General features: G+C 43.8%; 1 protein-coding gene across 1 annotated transcript in view; it reads right to left on the bottom strand.

Annotated features, from left to right (window-relative positions):
• KLF13 (KLF transcription factor 13) overlaps nucleotides 1-4,236 on the bottom strand; it is a 46,757-nt gene extending 42,521 nt beyond the window's left edge. The window contains exon 1 of the mRNA XM_032776045.1: nucleotides 3,166-4,236. Within this exon, the coding sequence (XP_032631936.2) occupies nucleotides 3,166-3,709 (544 nt within the window). The 5' untranslated portion in view covers nucleotides 3,710-4,236. The remainder of the gene's footprint in view (nucleotides 1-3,165) is intronic.
• Between the last annotated feature and the right edge of the window lie 11,556 nt (nucleotides 4,237-15,792).

The following is a 15,792-nucleotide window of genomic DNA, read 5'->3' on the forward strand; positions in this document are numbered from 1 at the left end:
GGGGGGGGGGACATGAAAAGAAGGTGTGTATTTGAGGTAGGGAGGATTGAAAACAGAAAATGTTTCACTAGAATATCTAGCTCTAGAGCTTGCAGGTTTAGAAATCATATGGCATTCACAGGCATGGGAGTGGTTAATTGACATGGTGGTAGAAAATCGGAAGCCGAAGGAGCTTTTTCTATACTGGGCTCACATTGGCAGGCTCACCTGTACAGCTGGACTGGTAGATGCACTAGTGGAGAATTATTTTTTGATATAATTCTCTACTGCAATCAAGGTCTAAAGAAAGAAGGCCAAGTTGGTCATTCAATCCTTGTTCCCTCCACCCAGACTATAATGGCTAACTAGTGCCAACTATGGTTTTTTTGCTTCGAACACCAGTCCACTAGAGACTGGACAGAGCCCACAAAAGGGATCTCCTGTAGGGCTTTAAACACCCCTTAGATAGTACCAGCTTTCTGGCCTGACCAATCTGGCTTGGATTTGGACCAACAGCATCTGAACTGATCCTCAGCCATCTAACCTCTTCTTCCTGGGTGTCTCAAATATAGTGTAAAAACCTTAATTTAGGAGTACAGAAGCAGACTGCTGAGTACATTTCTCAAGCAAGTCACAAGCTGTGCTATACATGTATGTCTCATCGCAATCACAGATATCCCACTTCTAGCCTGAAGTGCTGTTCTTAACCTTCAGCTTGCACATGAATACAAATTATTCCAGTACTACAGAACGTGAGAGCAGTTCTGTTCCTTAAAAGAACTTTGTACGTTCTGTGGTCACAATTTTTCATAATCATGTTGTGGGGTGACAACTGAGAGAACTGTTTCTTGCACCTTCCATCGGAGGTTCTCAAAATACATTACAAACTTTAATTAACAAAACCTCACCCGATCCTGCTGAGGCGGGTATGCACTTCCAGCCCCATTCTACAGATGGATAAATGGAGGCACACATGGTTTCTTTAAGACCGTGTTAGAGCCAGAAAGGAGAATTCAGACATCCTGAGGTCCCTGTTCCAACCATTAGATCCCACCACACCTACTGTAAAAAAGGAATGTTCACCCTTCCCCGAGCCACGGCTACCACCTGGCCCGGTGTGAGCTATTCTCAGGCTTGTCACAATTCGTATGATATTTGGAGGGGGACGGGGGATGGAGAGGCAAGGGGATAAAGATTTTCTGTCTCTCATTGAAACATGTTGTAAAATGCTTCATAACAAGAGCAAGAGACATTTATACCTGTCTGAAACTGAATCCAAACAGAGACAGTCTTGTTGCCAATGCGGGAAACTTGGCAGGACTGTTTTCTTGCATTGCCAGGGTCTGTCTGTGTGGGAAGCTTTGAACAAAGACGCTCTAGTCCCATAGGGTCCTGGTACTCCCAGGGCAAAACTAGTCCCTTCCCCTCTTTTTTTATCTAACTCTCTCTCACACGCATGCACTCCTGCGCCTGCGCTCTCAGTACCACTAGCTACAACAACAACAAATTAAACCCGACAGTGCTGGTAAACTTACAGGAAAGGAAGACTTAAAAAAAAAAAAAAGGAGAGAGAGAGCTGGAGCAAAGCCAGCGTCCCCGAATGACTCCAGCTCACCAGCCCGCCCCTGAATGACGTGCTCCACCCCCTCCTCCCCTGAGGGCAGCCATGGCGAAGCCTTGCTCTCTTCATAAGAGAGAGGAGTTCCCCTTCTCCCTCTCTAGGTTTCTAGTTAGTCTGAGAGCTCAGGAACCTTGCAACTTCATCTTGCATTTAAAAGGAAAGCAAAGATGAAACATAGGGGGGCAATGTTAATAGACTTTCCCCAGAAATCAAGCAGCAAAACCCTTTGCATAAGTCAGAGGAAACAAAAGCTGGGCAAGACACAGTGCAAGGCAAGCTGGCTATGGTACCAAGGATTCAACATGCCTCTGGCGATGTGGCACAGGGAATATGTCACCACCCACACACAACTTAATGTTCCATATTACCCTCTCCGCTTCCCCAACACTGAGCTCAAACCCTAAAATCAGAAGGGCTCTCATCCCATGTGCCACATTAGAGGGGAAGGGGGGGGAGGCATGTGGGATGTCATCTGCATCAAAGCTAGCACTAATTATGGCTGGTAATTTGTTCCAAGTATTTTCGTTTTTATTTTTCCTTACGCTATTTATCTGTGGCCATACTTGAATTGTTACAAATGTGTTCGTTGTTTGAAGTTATTCAGAGAATGGCCCAGGCAAGCATGCTCTAGTCTGTGTGTTGTTCTCAAGGTGCTCGCTGAGACTACGGCTGCGAGTGAGCATTGGCCATCTAAAGCTTGCGGTGCTCCCTAACGACTGGCCTAATCCTTCTCTCCCCAGGAGTGGGGCTTGGCTGTTTCAAGATGGACATGTTAACGCTTCCAGCACACAATGGTGTGTGGCCGCTTTCATGTGAGTACTCACAAGACTTTTACTTTTTCTGTGTACATTCTTGCGAGCCAAAAGAAGTGCTTGTATGAAAGTTCACAGAAAACAACTTAAGGAAGTCTCGAACACTGGTCAAACTCAGCTGGTGGTTTGCATTCAAATGGATGTTTGTACCTGAGGATGTGGCCAGCTGCCACCACAGCCCCTTGGAGAATGTTCTTACAAGTGTATGGGGGGTGGGTGAACATAGGAAATACCTCCCTGGGTCTCTATCTCAACCTATCCCTATTCTCTTCTGGACCATTCAAGTGTCTGCTGCATAGAAAGAAACACACTAACTCAGGTGTCACTAAAATGTTTAATTTTAAATTTGTGGAAGGGAGTGTTGGAGCTTGCATAGGAGGTGATGGGCTGCTGATTTCAAGGTAGTGCCAGAAGCAGAGGGTGGGGAGCTGTGGGCAAGAGGGGATGCAGGCATAAGAAGCAGTGGGTAGGATAAGAGGAATTAGGTGAGGGGGGCTAGCAGCTGAGAATTACACCTCTGTGGAACTGTCTACTTACACCTCTAACACTTCATACCTACAACTAAAGCAATAAAAATGATAGTTAGTTTCACATGGATGACGACTAGAATTATTATTCCCAAATGTTTTATTGTGGGCTTGAGTTCTGAAAGATGAAATCATAATGTTGGCCAAATGCAAGTTGGGGGAGGGGTCTATTTATTCATTTATGACAAATTGTAATGAATAAATCTTTGGCCAGCTAGTAACTAACCTGTGTGGGTCCTTAGATGAGCTTTGAGATGGGAAGATTTGCCATAAACTTTTTCGCACCCCACGTAGTGGCATTTGTGCTTTTTCTGGGGTGACTCGGGGTCAGCCCGGTTTCTTCCCCGTCTGCTCCTTTGTTTTGGGCTTGGCTCGCTTACTGTAGCCAGGCAAGTAGGTGTGGCTGCTTTTCCTTCTCCACGCTTGCCGGCTGGGGAGACACTTTCATCCCCAAACTCCTGAGGAGGAAAAGAAGGACTTAGTTTTTCCCTGTTATCGATGCTCTCTGTTTTTTCCATCCGAACAGTGGCAGAGTTTGGGACGTGCTGGTTGAGATCTGCTAAAATCCTGGCCACCACAAACAGCGACGATCCATTGTCTTTCCCGGTCTCTCTTACTTCCCGCTTATTTTCTCCATTTGATAGAGGAGGAGGTACTGCTGCATCAGGTCGGGGATCTGCGTTCCCTTTGGGACTGTGGATAATAGCACGATTGGACATAGAAACAAGGCACTCGGCTGCAAAATGATCCACGTATGCTGCTGTTGCCATTTTTCATAGGTGTGTTTAAAAAAAAATTGCACGTTTTCCCTTTTTAAAAAAAAAAACAACAAAAAAAACAAGCAGACTTTTCCCCTCTTATTTCTTAGGATCCCTTTGTAGAAGCCAGGGCTGACTGAGCAGCTATCCTACACGCACTCTGTTTGTGAAGACTGCTCCCAGCTTGTCACTAAAGAGAAAAGGCATTTAAAGTCCAATGAAAGAAAAAATCATAACTCTGGCAGCTTGTTGCTTTAAGTGGGAATTAACGCTGATCTTCTAGAGTGCAATGAAATGACAAAAATGCAGTTTCTCTAACCCGTCCATTGCATTGTGACAGTAGAATAAGCTTTCTCCGTTATTGCTCCTCTGAGTGTTTCAGAGCCCTGTGGGGGCGTGGCCTGGAAAAACATCTGGGTGTGATGTCACAGAGAAGCCACATCCTGGGTTGATCAGGTTAGCAATGAACATAGACTTCAGCTGCTGCTGCTGCACTGAGAGAGAGAGAAAACAGCAACCTACAGACACAGAGATGTGGCTGTGAGCTTTAAGTCAGCAAGAGAATAAAAGCAGGCAAATGAAACAAGGAATGTGATTGGTTCCGGGAAGGTGTTGCATAGGCCAATCAAAGCGTCTATGTGGAAACCTCCACATTTGCAAATTTCAAGGAGCCAATTAAATTCTTCTTACTTTATGACTCAGCAGGAGGCAGAAATTCAAGATAATCTTTGGCTCATTTCTGTGAAATCTTCCTTGCAGAAACAAGCTCATTGATTCTGGGTGTGTTTTTATATGATACAGAAAAGGAATAGGCTGGTGAACTGAAAACACGTGCACACACGCACGCACATTCTCTCTCTCTCTCTCTCTCACGCTCCATGAACTTTAGTTTTCAGGATTGTGCAATGATTAACCACGTCATTGTTTTCTAATGTTATTCCTTCTGTGGTTCCTTAACAACTTCAGGGCATGGTATATTTAACCTTTTATTAGTTGAGGCAATTTAATTGGCATTGATTTCTAAAAGGCAGGAATTAAACAACTTTCTAAATGTGAGTGAGACAATTAGCATAGGAAAATGGAAAGCTTTACAGAGTCTCAAGGTATAGCTAAAAAACTGGAGTTCTTCTTTGGGACTAGATGGTTTTATGCTGTCAAAAACCAGGTTTAACTAAGTACAAGGAAACAGTGTTTAAAACACCACCTATATAGGCCCTATAGACAATAGCACCTTTTCTGGCTATTTAAAAATAAAAATGGCAATAACTTTTTTTTTAATTCCCAACCTGTAGGAGAAATAGCCTGAGTAGTTTATAGGGTATTTGTTTTTCTTATGTTAGTGTGAGTGAATGAATAAGCGGGTATGATATGTTTGTGTGAAGAGGTTATTGAGGGAAAGCACAAAAGTCAGTTTGAATTTAATTCTTAGTTTTGTGAGCATTCTTATTTCTTGTTAGTGTCTGTTCATGGGCTAGTAGTCCAGTGCTTGTGAGAGATGGGTCTTTCACACTTATGAGCCTTTTGTCACCCTTTTTCTGGGAGGAAGGAGATTTCAAGGTCTTGCCAATTAACCTTGTCGGAAAAGTTAGATTGGGGTGGGACATTTCTGTAGAAAATTTTGACTTTTCATCAAAAGTTTTTGGCCAAAAAAAAAAAAATCAGTTTCTGTCAGGGAAAATAGAAATAAAATGTTATTTTAGGTTGGTTTAACCTGAATTGAAATATTTTGGCTTGTCAAACCAAAACATTTGTTTGAGTAGTTCAACCTTAAACATAGCCATAGCACCTTGTGGGAGTTGCAATTTGTGTGCCTCGTGCTCTATTCTCCCTTAAGGGGTGGTCTCTCTATCTGGACTAGATCTCCCATAATCAACCAGGTCTCCCCTCTCACTACCCCCGAGGCAATCTTGTGGCAGATGTAATCGAGCCAGAGAGCTCAGTCCACAGACCAGAATGCAGGGGCATGAGATAGTTTAATGACTCAGCAAGATGTGGTTAAATGTCAAGTTGGGCCAAAACATTTTGATTCAGGAATATCAACGTTTTGATCGAACACATCTAAACAAAGTGTTTGACCACATCCAAATTGAAAGTTTAGGGTTTCATGGGTACGTTGAAATTTTCTGCAGAAAGCAGACACTTCTCATAAATGTTGTTTCTTCATAAACCTCACTTTTCCAGTGAAAAACAGTTCTGATGGAAAGTTTCTGACCAGTCCTACTCGAAGACCAGTATCCTCTCTGTGGCAGAAATCCAGTGAGACAGTCATATTTACACAATGTACACAAGTCCTGTTCCTGGGAACGGGGTGGTAACCAGGACCGGCGCTAGTTTCTCGCGCCCTAGGCACACGGCCATTTCGCCGCCCCGCGCACCGGTCCTACGGTTCCGGTGGAGCTGTGCAGCCATTTCTGCGGAGGGTCCGTTGGTCCATGGCTCCGGTAGAGCTGCCGCAGCCGTGCCTGCAGGAGGTCCACCGGAGCTGCGCGGGACCAGCGGACCGTCCGCAGGCATGCCTGTGGCAGCTCCACCAGAGCCGCGGACCAACGGACCCTCCGCAGGCACGACTGCAGCAGGTCCACCAGAGCCGCCTGCCGCTCCACCCCCGGCAAAATGCAGCCCCCCGAAAATCCTGACGCCCTAGGCAATTGCCTAGTTCGCCTCAATGGAAGCACCGGCCCTGGTGGTAACAAATGGCACACCCTCAGCTCCATTTTGGAGAAGCCATCGGTAACGCCACACACGGCTGTCCCAAGAAGTTGGTGCCTTGGCCCCCTCTCTCTCTCTCCAGGGCCTCACACAAAACTCAGGGCTTGTCTACACAGGGAAATTTACTGGCATAACTATATGAGTATAATTATATCACTCTGTGTATATCAGTGTAACTCCTCCTGTGGCCGCTCCTATTCCAGAATTGGAGTGCTTTTTTCCAATTGAATTTGTCACTCTGGAAGCTAATATATACCGATATTGTTGTGCAAATAAATTTCCCCATGTACAAGTCTTCAGACAGATCCAAATGTTTAAGAACATTGTGTCTCCTTTCTCCCCTCTCAGCCCCTGCACTTTATACCTGGAAAGCCCTTGTCCAAGACATTCCAGACTGCATGGTCTTGGTCTCTCTTGGTCAATGTCCTGGCTGTTAATCCTCCTTGTGTAGAGCTGCTTTGTAACACAAATGAAGCACAGAAGGGTATAATGGTCCTGACAGACTCACACAAATAGCCCTTAATGACCCTCTGAGTGTGGTTAATGCATGGCCTCTTTAATTCCTTTTCTGGGTGCTTATATTTTAATGGCCCCTGATGTACATGACATTAGCACCTTTTATCCTAACACTGTCCTACTGCAGGGAATATCATGGGGCAGCCAAACTCATGAAGAAAGCTAGGCTGAGATTAATATTCTATTGCTGCTTTGAGTTACCAACAAACCGTAGTTAGGGGATGAGTTTGGGTACTAATTCCCTCAGAGCACACAATAACATTGTCCAACAACAAATAGAACTTTCATTCATATAAATGTGCATAAAATTGGAAACAATCTACTTAACTGTAAACTCCACAACAAGTCCACCCCAGCACAGCCCAATTTGTTCCACTGGTCACTCCAAGCACAACCAGGATAACAATGTCTTCCAACAAATTGATTCTGCACTTTTTAAAAATACCCAACACATTTAATTCTGCCCTCCCAGACATACCACCAACACCCCCTCCATACTTGATTCTGCCACCACCCTCCCAGACATACAACCAACACCCCCTCCATACTTGATTCTGCCACCACCCTCCCAGACATACAACCAACACCCCCTCCATACTTGATTCTGCCACCACCCTCCCAGACATACAACCAACACCCCCTCCATACTTGATTCTGCCACCACCCCAGAGATAAAACAAATGCCTCACGCACATTTGATTCCTCTACCTTTTTGTTAATTCTGTCTCTGTTGCCTTTGTTCTTTGCCAAGTCACAGTTCTGCCTCTCTCGCTGGCCTCTGCTCCCACAAAAAGAGCAGCTGCTGGAGTGGAAAGAGACCCACCACCCAGATTCTTCATCCTCTCACCCTCCAGCCTTGGCAGTGGGGGCTAACAGTGGGAGCAACTTCAGCTTTACTGCACGCTGGGGGTGGGGTCAGCAGTAGGAGCTGCACTGCTCAGCTGGCATGGAGATTCTATTTCCCATCCAGCTCAGCTTTAGTGCTGGAGATCCTATGTTTGCATGGAGGCACAAGCTGCCTGTCAGCATATGGAGCAGCTTTGATTGGCTGCTCTGGCCCAGGAAGTAGGGGGAATAAAGGTAGCCAATCAAACAGGGATTTCCATTTAGGCTGAGGGGTTTGCCCACAAACCCTAGAAGACTTAGACAATTTGTATTGTCGGGGGCAGCGGGTAGGACCTCGTAGACTTAGCAGGTCTTCTGAGTTTAGCATCCATCCTTTCTTCCTTCCTGGTTGGTAACTCAAAAGCAATAACATAACTCTTATTCTCCCTGAGGCTGGCCGCCCCTAGTGTTCTCTTACAGGACCTGTGGCTATAAGGAGGGTAGCCCAGTGACGTGTAAAGCAGTGTGGACTTGACACTGGACTGATAACAAGGACTAATACTTTCTAATCCAAGCTCTGAAACTAACCTCTGTGACCTTAGTCAAGTCACTTAACCCTTCTGTCTTTTTCCTTATCTATAAAATGAAGCTGCTAATAACCACTCACCTCCCACATAGGGTATTATCCCTAATTATCATTGTCTGTAAAGTGTGACAGAAATATCACAAGAATGCACACAACAATCCATATGGACAAGGGAGTGGGGGAGAGGTTAGCAGCCCCCACAACATCAGCTTATTAGACCAATTATCCTTTGCAACACTTTAAAATCTGGCAGCACCGCCCAGTACAAGTAGCCGCGTATTTATCCTGCAGCAAGAAACCTGATGTCACTTCCTCACACTTGCCCCTCTCCTCCCAACAAGCACACTGGATATAAAATGAGTCTATTACATTTGGAACAAACTCCAAGGAATCATTTCACTGACCCTCCCCAAAATCCTCAGGTTGGCTCTGTGCATCATGGTGGTCATGTGGACTTGTGGGTACATTAGGCAACAGGGGTATTGTTTTTCAGGTCCACCTTAAAAAGCTAAGGCTGTTGCCTTGGGAAGGGAGCTGTGAGGTGGGAAGATGGGACTTTCCTCTCCCTATCCTCTTGGAGGCTTTGAGGAAGAGAAGAATATCCAGCTAGGAATCCTAGGTTGGCCTGCCTGATCATAGCAAATGAGAGGATGGATGACCATCACCAGAAACTTTAATGGCTACATATCAACTGATAATCTATTTTGGGGTTCTATACTGCCACCTATCACCATGGTATCTGAGTGCCTTCCATGTAAAATCAATAGTGAAGTCCCTAGGGAGTCTGGAATTTCTCCCTTTGTGTAGCAAAAACTCTGCTTGGAGTAGGGATTGGGCCAGGGGTGTTGGTTTGGGGGAAGGTTTTTTTTGTTTTTCATTTCATTAGCTTTATTTTGAGGGAAAAGCTGGTTTGTTTCAGAGAGCTATGGAGGGGGGTTGTCCTTCAGGGTTTAGGGGATAAAAGGGTGGGGTAACAATGTTGTGAGTGTCACTTTTGGGTGGAAAGGCCTTTCCAAAGAGACTGCTCAATACAGCGTGCTACTGTTAGGAATTAATTGAGTTCACCCATCCCAAAGAGGAAATGAAGGAGACTTCACTCTCCAAAGGTAGGCCTCCCAGGAGAGGAACAAAGAGATGTCCCTGGAAGATGTGAGAAGGGCCGTTTAGCAGGCTCTCCTAAGAAGATACCAGCAGGTTCTATGCTATGCTCTATGTGCTTTTATCACATGGGTGAGGCAGGTGTATGCTTGCAGGAGTGGGGAGGGGCTGAAGAAGAAAGTTGGCATAATGACAGCGGTGCTTTACTCTGTCGTTACCACCTGACTGTAAAATGAAGCCATTGGGGGCTTTGCCAACATCTGCTTAGGAACCCAGGACCTCAAGACATTTTCATTACACTATGCTCGTGAAAGGATCACTGTCTTCTTTTTTTTTTTTAAATGTGTAGAACAGCAGACTATAATACAGCATGTTTATCATCCAGACATAAACTTCCAACTGTTTAATGGAAGATTCTGTAGCAATCAGTATGAAATAGCAAACCTTAACTATCTACCTCTGTAAGAAATAGCAGTAACAATCAGACTGTATGCAAAATGTTATCTTAGGGGTGTTAGGCTGTCTTCATACCACTCATCTTTCCCTCATTAAACCAGTCTCAAAACCATCATGAAAATTTAACAGATTAGACCCAAAATCTACTCAACTACCCTTTGTTGTGATGATAGATGATGTTTTTTGTTCTCCTCAACAAATTATTCACCCTGCACAAGTGAGCAAGTTGAGTTTTTGCAGGGTTGCACTAGATCCAAAGTTGGCCTGTATTAAGCATAATGCAAGTGTTTACTTGTATTTTCATCAGACAGGCTGAATCATGAAATTGAGATACAAAAATGTTTTACTGAAATTAATCCTACTTCCCCTTTCTAATTTTCTCATGCTATTGGGCTATGTTTTTGCAATGCTCTTAGATTAGAGGAATTTAGGCCATATACTGAAGTGAGAGCTCCTTTCTGTGTTCTATTAATGTTCTTCTATCTACTCAAAGAAGTAAATTGGCCTATTTTTTTCAGTTTATTTGTATGTATGGGCTCTTCTATTCATAATACATAGCTTAGGCTTCCTTTATCTACACTGCATTATGGTGATTTTAAAATAAAGGGCTAGTTCATGGGCTGCAAGCCAGAGTGTGAATGCACAGTGAACTAGCCTGCTGCACACTGACTGATTGTGTGGACTCTGCAACTGCACACTAAAAGTTCTGTAGTGTGCTTTGATGTGCTGTGGAACTTTTAATGCACAGCACACTCATATGCCGTACATTGCCCCCCACTTTGCTGCATACTAACCAGCCATGTAGACAAGCCCTAAAAAATAGTATGGGATGAACATTGGGAAGCAGCAGCTCAAATTAGCCACCCCACATACATAGCCACGGGCTCTAGGTGGGTTTGTACTTGGAGTGGCTAGCTCATACTGCTGCTGCCCTTGCTACCACAGCTACACTACTGTTTTAGCGTTAGCTCCATGAGAACTCACATGTCTACGCAAACTGTGAATTACACCCATAGATGCAAAGGTAGATCTAGCCAAAGACTCAGCAGGCCAGATCCTCAACTGGTGTCAATCACATAGCTCCATGGACTTCAGTGGAGTTATGCAGATTTACACCAGCAGAGGTCTTTGTCGTGGGTGTATGTTGGAGCAAATATTTCTGTTTTGATTTTCGGAGGGCTGTGTCTGGGTTCTAGGAGTACTATTTGTATTTGTTTTTATGTGCTTTTCTCGAGTGCCTCAGGAAGATCTTCATGGGCTTGAAAGAAAATGGCTGATGTGGTCTCTTCTTGTTTCAGTGCCTGGAGGTAGCTATCACATGAAAAGAACAGATCTCATTTTATTTTGGCCAACTAAATGGCTTCCTGACAAATAAATGAAAAAAGCAAATGCAAGTGTGTGTGTGTGTGTGTGTGTGTGTATTCCTGTGATACCTGCATTCACAGGCCTCTATTGCTATGCAATACTTGTCTTCTCCAGTGCTTGTCTCAGGCTATTTCTGACCTGCAAAGTACATCTCCATGCCCTGCAAGGGGCCACTGAGTTCCATGGCCTCTCCATGGTCCACACTACCTGCTGCAGGACCACGCCAGTGCTGCTGTTTTCAATTACTGGACACCCCTGGAAAAAGGAGTGTGAACGTAGGGCCCAATCCTGTAGCTATTTCTCAGGGAAGCAGTCCTATTGCTGCTAACAGAGCTACTCACATGAGCAAGGTTTGCACCAGTAGGCCATTTCTGCAGTGATGACTTCCCCCTTTGTCTTTTGATCACACAAAACAGGTCAATTATTGCACTTTGTTGCTGTTTTTGCTACACAAGAATCCAGCTACAACTCCACGTCCATATCACTCAAGCATCCTATTTTGCTGTGAAACTCCACTACTGACATCACACATGGCAGATGAAACGAAGACAATATATACACACAGACAATCATTCTTTCATCATTATCTTTTGCTGATATCATGTTCCTCATAATACAGTGGAGGACAAAGGGTTACTTCCTGGACACAGTCACGCTCTCTATGAAATGTTTCTTTGATGTTCTAGCTACCTTGGACTCTCCTGATGACATGATGAAGAGCCAGTTTCAGAAACTCTACCATTCCTTTTAGTATCCTAGCTCCGGACACTCTTGGGACAAGTCAGCTGGAGATCTCAGATACTTGCCTAGATTCATGTCAACACAACAAACAATGTAACACCAACTCTTGAAGAGTTTAAAGGAATGTGGTGTTGTGAAATCCTCTAGGAAAGGCTTAAATTGGACAAATGTCCCCTCCCTTGATTCCATTTTTAACAGGGCAGAGGCAAAAACTCCAACAAGAAAAAATCAGGAAACCACCCTTCATTTTATAGATAGTCTTATTGCTCCCCGCAGCATCCAGCTCTGGTCTGTCTAGGTTTTTGAGACATTGGCTTTCATGCATGGTAAATTAATGACTGGTCAATGGAGGTGGTTTTCTTCTTAAAGCATAGGGATAGCATCTAAACTCGAGCCCTGTGCTGGGGTATATATATCTGATGACATAATCTAAAACAGGTTCTACAGTTCTTCAATCACAAGGACACTAAGCTGGAGCAGGTTTTTTTGTTTGGTTGGTTGTTGTTTTTTTGTGTTTTAAGTGTTAGGAAACATTTGCAGCAGCTCATACAAGTAAAGCAACTTTTATGGGTGGCAAGAGAGACAACCAGGCTCAAAGCTCCTTCAGAGAGAAAGTTGCGTGCACATTCAACCTGTAATGTGTAAATCAGGATTTTTGTGCAAGAAACTAATAGTTGTGTGCACACGTGTCGGGAACTTGCAAAAGTGTATCTGCACAATTTGCAACCTTTTGTAAATCAGAACTTAAGTGACTAGTTCAAAAGAGTTCCGAGACCATCTATCTCTCTTAAAAAGCGGATGTTCAGCAGAGGTCTAGACTGAATTCCTCTTTTCATTAAACAAATAGAGCAAAGGTCAGGCAGCCCTTTGCTGAACGGCACAATCTTAACTTTTAAGACCAGAATAATTCCCAGTCCATTAGAGAAGCCAAAGTTGTATGTACTGCTTCAGTGTCACTTTCCACGTTAGGGGAGGGGGCTGTGGTCTGCATTTTTCTGATATTTGGTCTGCTGGCTGACTTGTGAATGGGGATTGGTGTTTGATTTGGGATTGGTTAGCAGGTTCTGATAAAGTAACAAGTGTGCTCCTTCATTGATCCCTTGAGCTGAATTCAAGTAAGTACAGTAATTAAAAAAATGCTGACTATATCCACGTTGCCTAGTATTGGCTGGGACAGAACACAAAAATGCCAAAATAGTTCACACGAAACTATTTCTGCAGCATTTTAAGCCCAGCTGAATCCAAGCAGCACTGGAAATTTCATGATACTCTGTTTTGGGAAGATTTCCCACCTGATTTTCAGTCAAGTTTGGATGCTTTCGTGAACCGTTTCCAAACTTTTTGAGTTTTGCCTTTCAGCTGTGCTCATGGGAGAGAGGTGATCTTCTAACTTTAGATTGGAGACAAGATAGCTGGAGTGGTTATTGGCAGGAACAAAAGAATGAATGCAAATATTAATTATAGAACATTTAGATTTTGAAAATGGACACACCTCATTCTCTGTTGCTCTACATCTTGTGCTGTCATTTACACTAGTGAAAGGTGAAGTGAGAGTGCAAACTCGGAGTAAACAATGGCCTATCAGAATAGTAGTGTTCTACCCCCACCTTGCACTGCATATAATGCAGGGCAGTGGAGAATCAGGCCCCGAATCTGCATCCCCATTGATATACATGGTAAAAGCATTACTATGTACGATTGGTTTTTTGGTTTTGGTGGTTTTTTTCTGGAAAGTAAGAAATGCTGGAAAAGCAAAGGCAAGCAGCTTAGTTTTTCAGTACTGATTCCTTTCCTGTATAAGAGCATGAAATAATCGCCCAGATTTTTAGATATATGTGTCCTTAATATTCACAAATGGTCGATTCTGTGTCTAATTGATCACTTGTGCATGCCGTTACTGAGGATGCCTGCATTATTTGCACACACAGTGACTGTGGTTATGCCTAGACAAGTGTAAAAATCTGGGTTTCTGGGTATTTGGGGGTGGAGTGGAAGGGGAAGCCACTACATCTTGTGTCGGGATATTATTATTTACAATCCTTTTTTTTTTTTAATCCATTTATGTTTGTCATTTTTTTGGCGAGATTCGTTTGCAAGTGAGTGAAGTTGCTTGTCAGCCACTAGTTCACAGCAAAATGTTTCCACAGCAGCAAGATGCTCTGTGAAATGCAGGGCTTTCTCATTCAAGTGGCAATGTTTCATTAATTTTCCTTTTGTTAGCCCTCCTTTGTACACAGTACAGGACTGGTGTATGTAATATAAGATCAGTCCTATGCAGAGCAGCATGTGTGTGTGGGCCCATCCTGCTTCCTCCCCACCTGTGCATCTCCATGATGCCACTGATCCCACCATTACCCAGCTAGCTGCCTCTTGCCCACTTGCAACTCTCTCAGCCTGTGCTAACACATGTGTGAGGCTCTATGAGGTCTCTGGTGACTCCCCTCCATGGACTGGGAAGGCAAAAGGCAGAGCTCCTGCATATCTTTCCAAGCAGGAAGTGGGGGAGAACAAGCAAGAAATTCCGTTTCTGCCACAGTCTGCTGGCACCAGAGAGCCAAATAAGACATGAAGGGAGAGTTGAAGATGATGCACGTGGGCTGGTTATTTAAGCAAAGCACCTGGAAAAGCTGTGTCCTCAGATGTGAGGTGGACCTAAGGCTGCCATGGGCTATTACGATGAGTTCTTTCTTCCTGGAAACGGGTCCTGAGATGTTAGTGCTGCTTCCTGGAATAGTGACCAACTGGGAGTTCTGAAAGGGATCATAGCTAACAACCTTGTCAAACACCCAAAACAGGTCATCCTCGTAGTATATGAGCTCCACAAGCCCAGGGATGAGAGTGCCTCGATTCCATGCCAAGTACAGGCCTCCTTTTTGCTGTGGTCAAACCTCTGGGCTAGCAACCCACAAGTAAACACCTTTTGCTTTTAATTACCTCTTTCACCCTCCTTTTACACTTCTCTCTCCCAGCTTGTAATTTTCACTAGGTTATTCTCCAGCACACATTACAACAGAGCAATTCAGTGTGAGCAAAGCTGTAGGCCAATGGTCCAGACGGTAATCATAACATACTATTAGTTTATTCATCATATGTTGTGACCGGTAGTTCTGAGATGTCTAATCCTAACAAATAGGCAGCAGTGCCAGTAAAGGGCTTTTTAATTGTTGACATAAAAACTCAAGAATATTGGGGAAATGTAACTTTCCTGCCATAAAATATTCATAAAACTTGGAACGATGAAAGGCAGTTCTCCATCTGGTGCATATTTGCACAGAATCAGGTCAAAAACTGAAAACTTCTTTTAAGCATCATTGCAATCTGAATAATGTTTACAGCCAGAGAGGAGGAGGGTGGTTAGGTTAGGCACAAATGCGGGAAGAAAAACCATAAATATGATGGATTAGTCTGTTTTCAGTCTCTGCATGAGGAGACTGGGACTTGGGTCAGAATTTGCTAGCTATAAAACCCAAACTACTTGTTCATTAATGCAAGTGATTAAAGCAGAGACAATGTATTAAGAATATTCACTTCCACTGGATTTGATCTACACAATCATTCTTTCGGGTTTTGCTTACTTCATTTTGATGTTGTTGTTTGTGGCCCACGGTTATTTCTCCATTTATAACCTATAATCTTCTACACATGGGATTTTTTCCCAGAGCATAAATATTACATGTCACCACTTTTGCTAAACTTCATGTCATTCAAAACTATGGGAAAAAATACAGACAAGAATAACTTGCCAGTTCTTAAATGAGCAAACTGCTTAAGTAGCTTTCTTATTAAATACTATTAGGGT

This window comes from Chelonoidis abingdonii, chromosome 9 (assembly GCF_003597395.2).
Source record: "Chelonoidis abingdonii isolate Lonesome George chromosome 9, CheloAbing_2.0, whole genome shotgun sequence".
NCBI lineage: Eukaryota > Metazoa > Chordata > Testudines > Testudinidae > Chelonoidis > Chelonoidis abingdonii.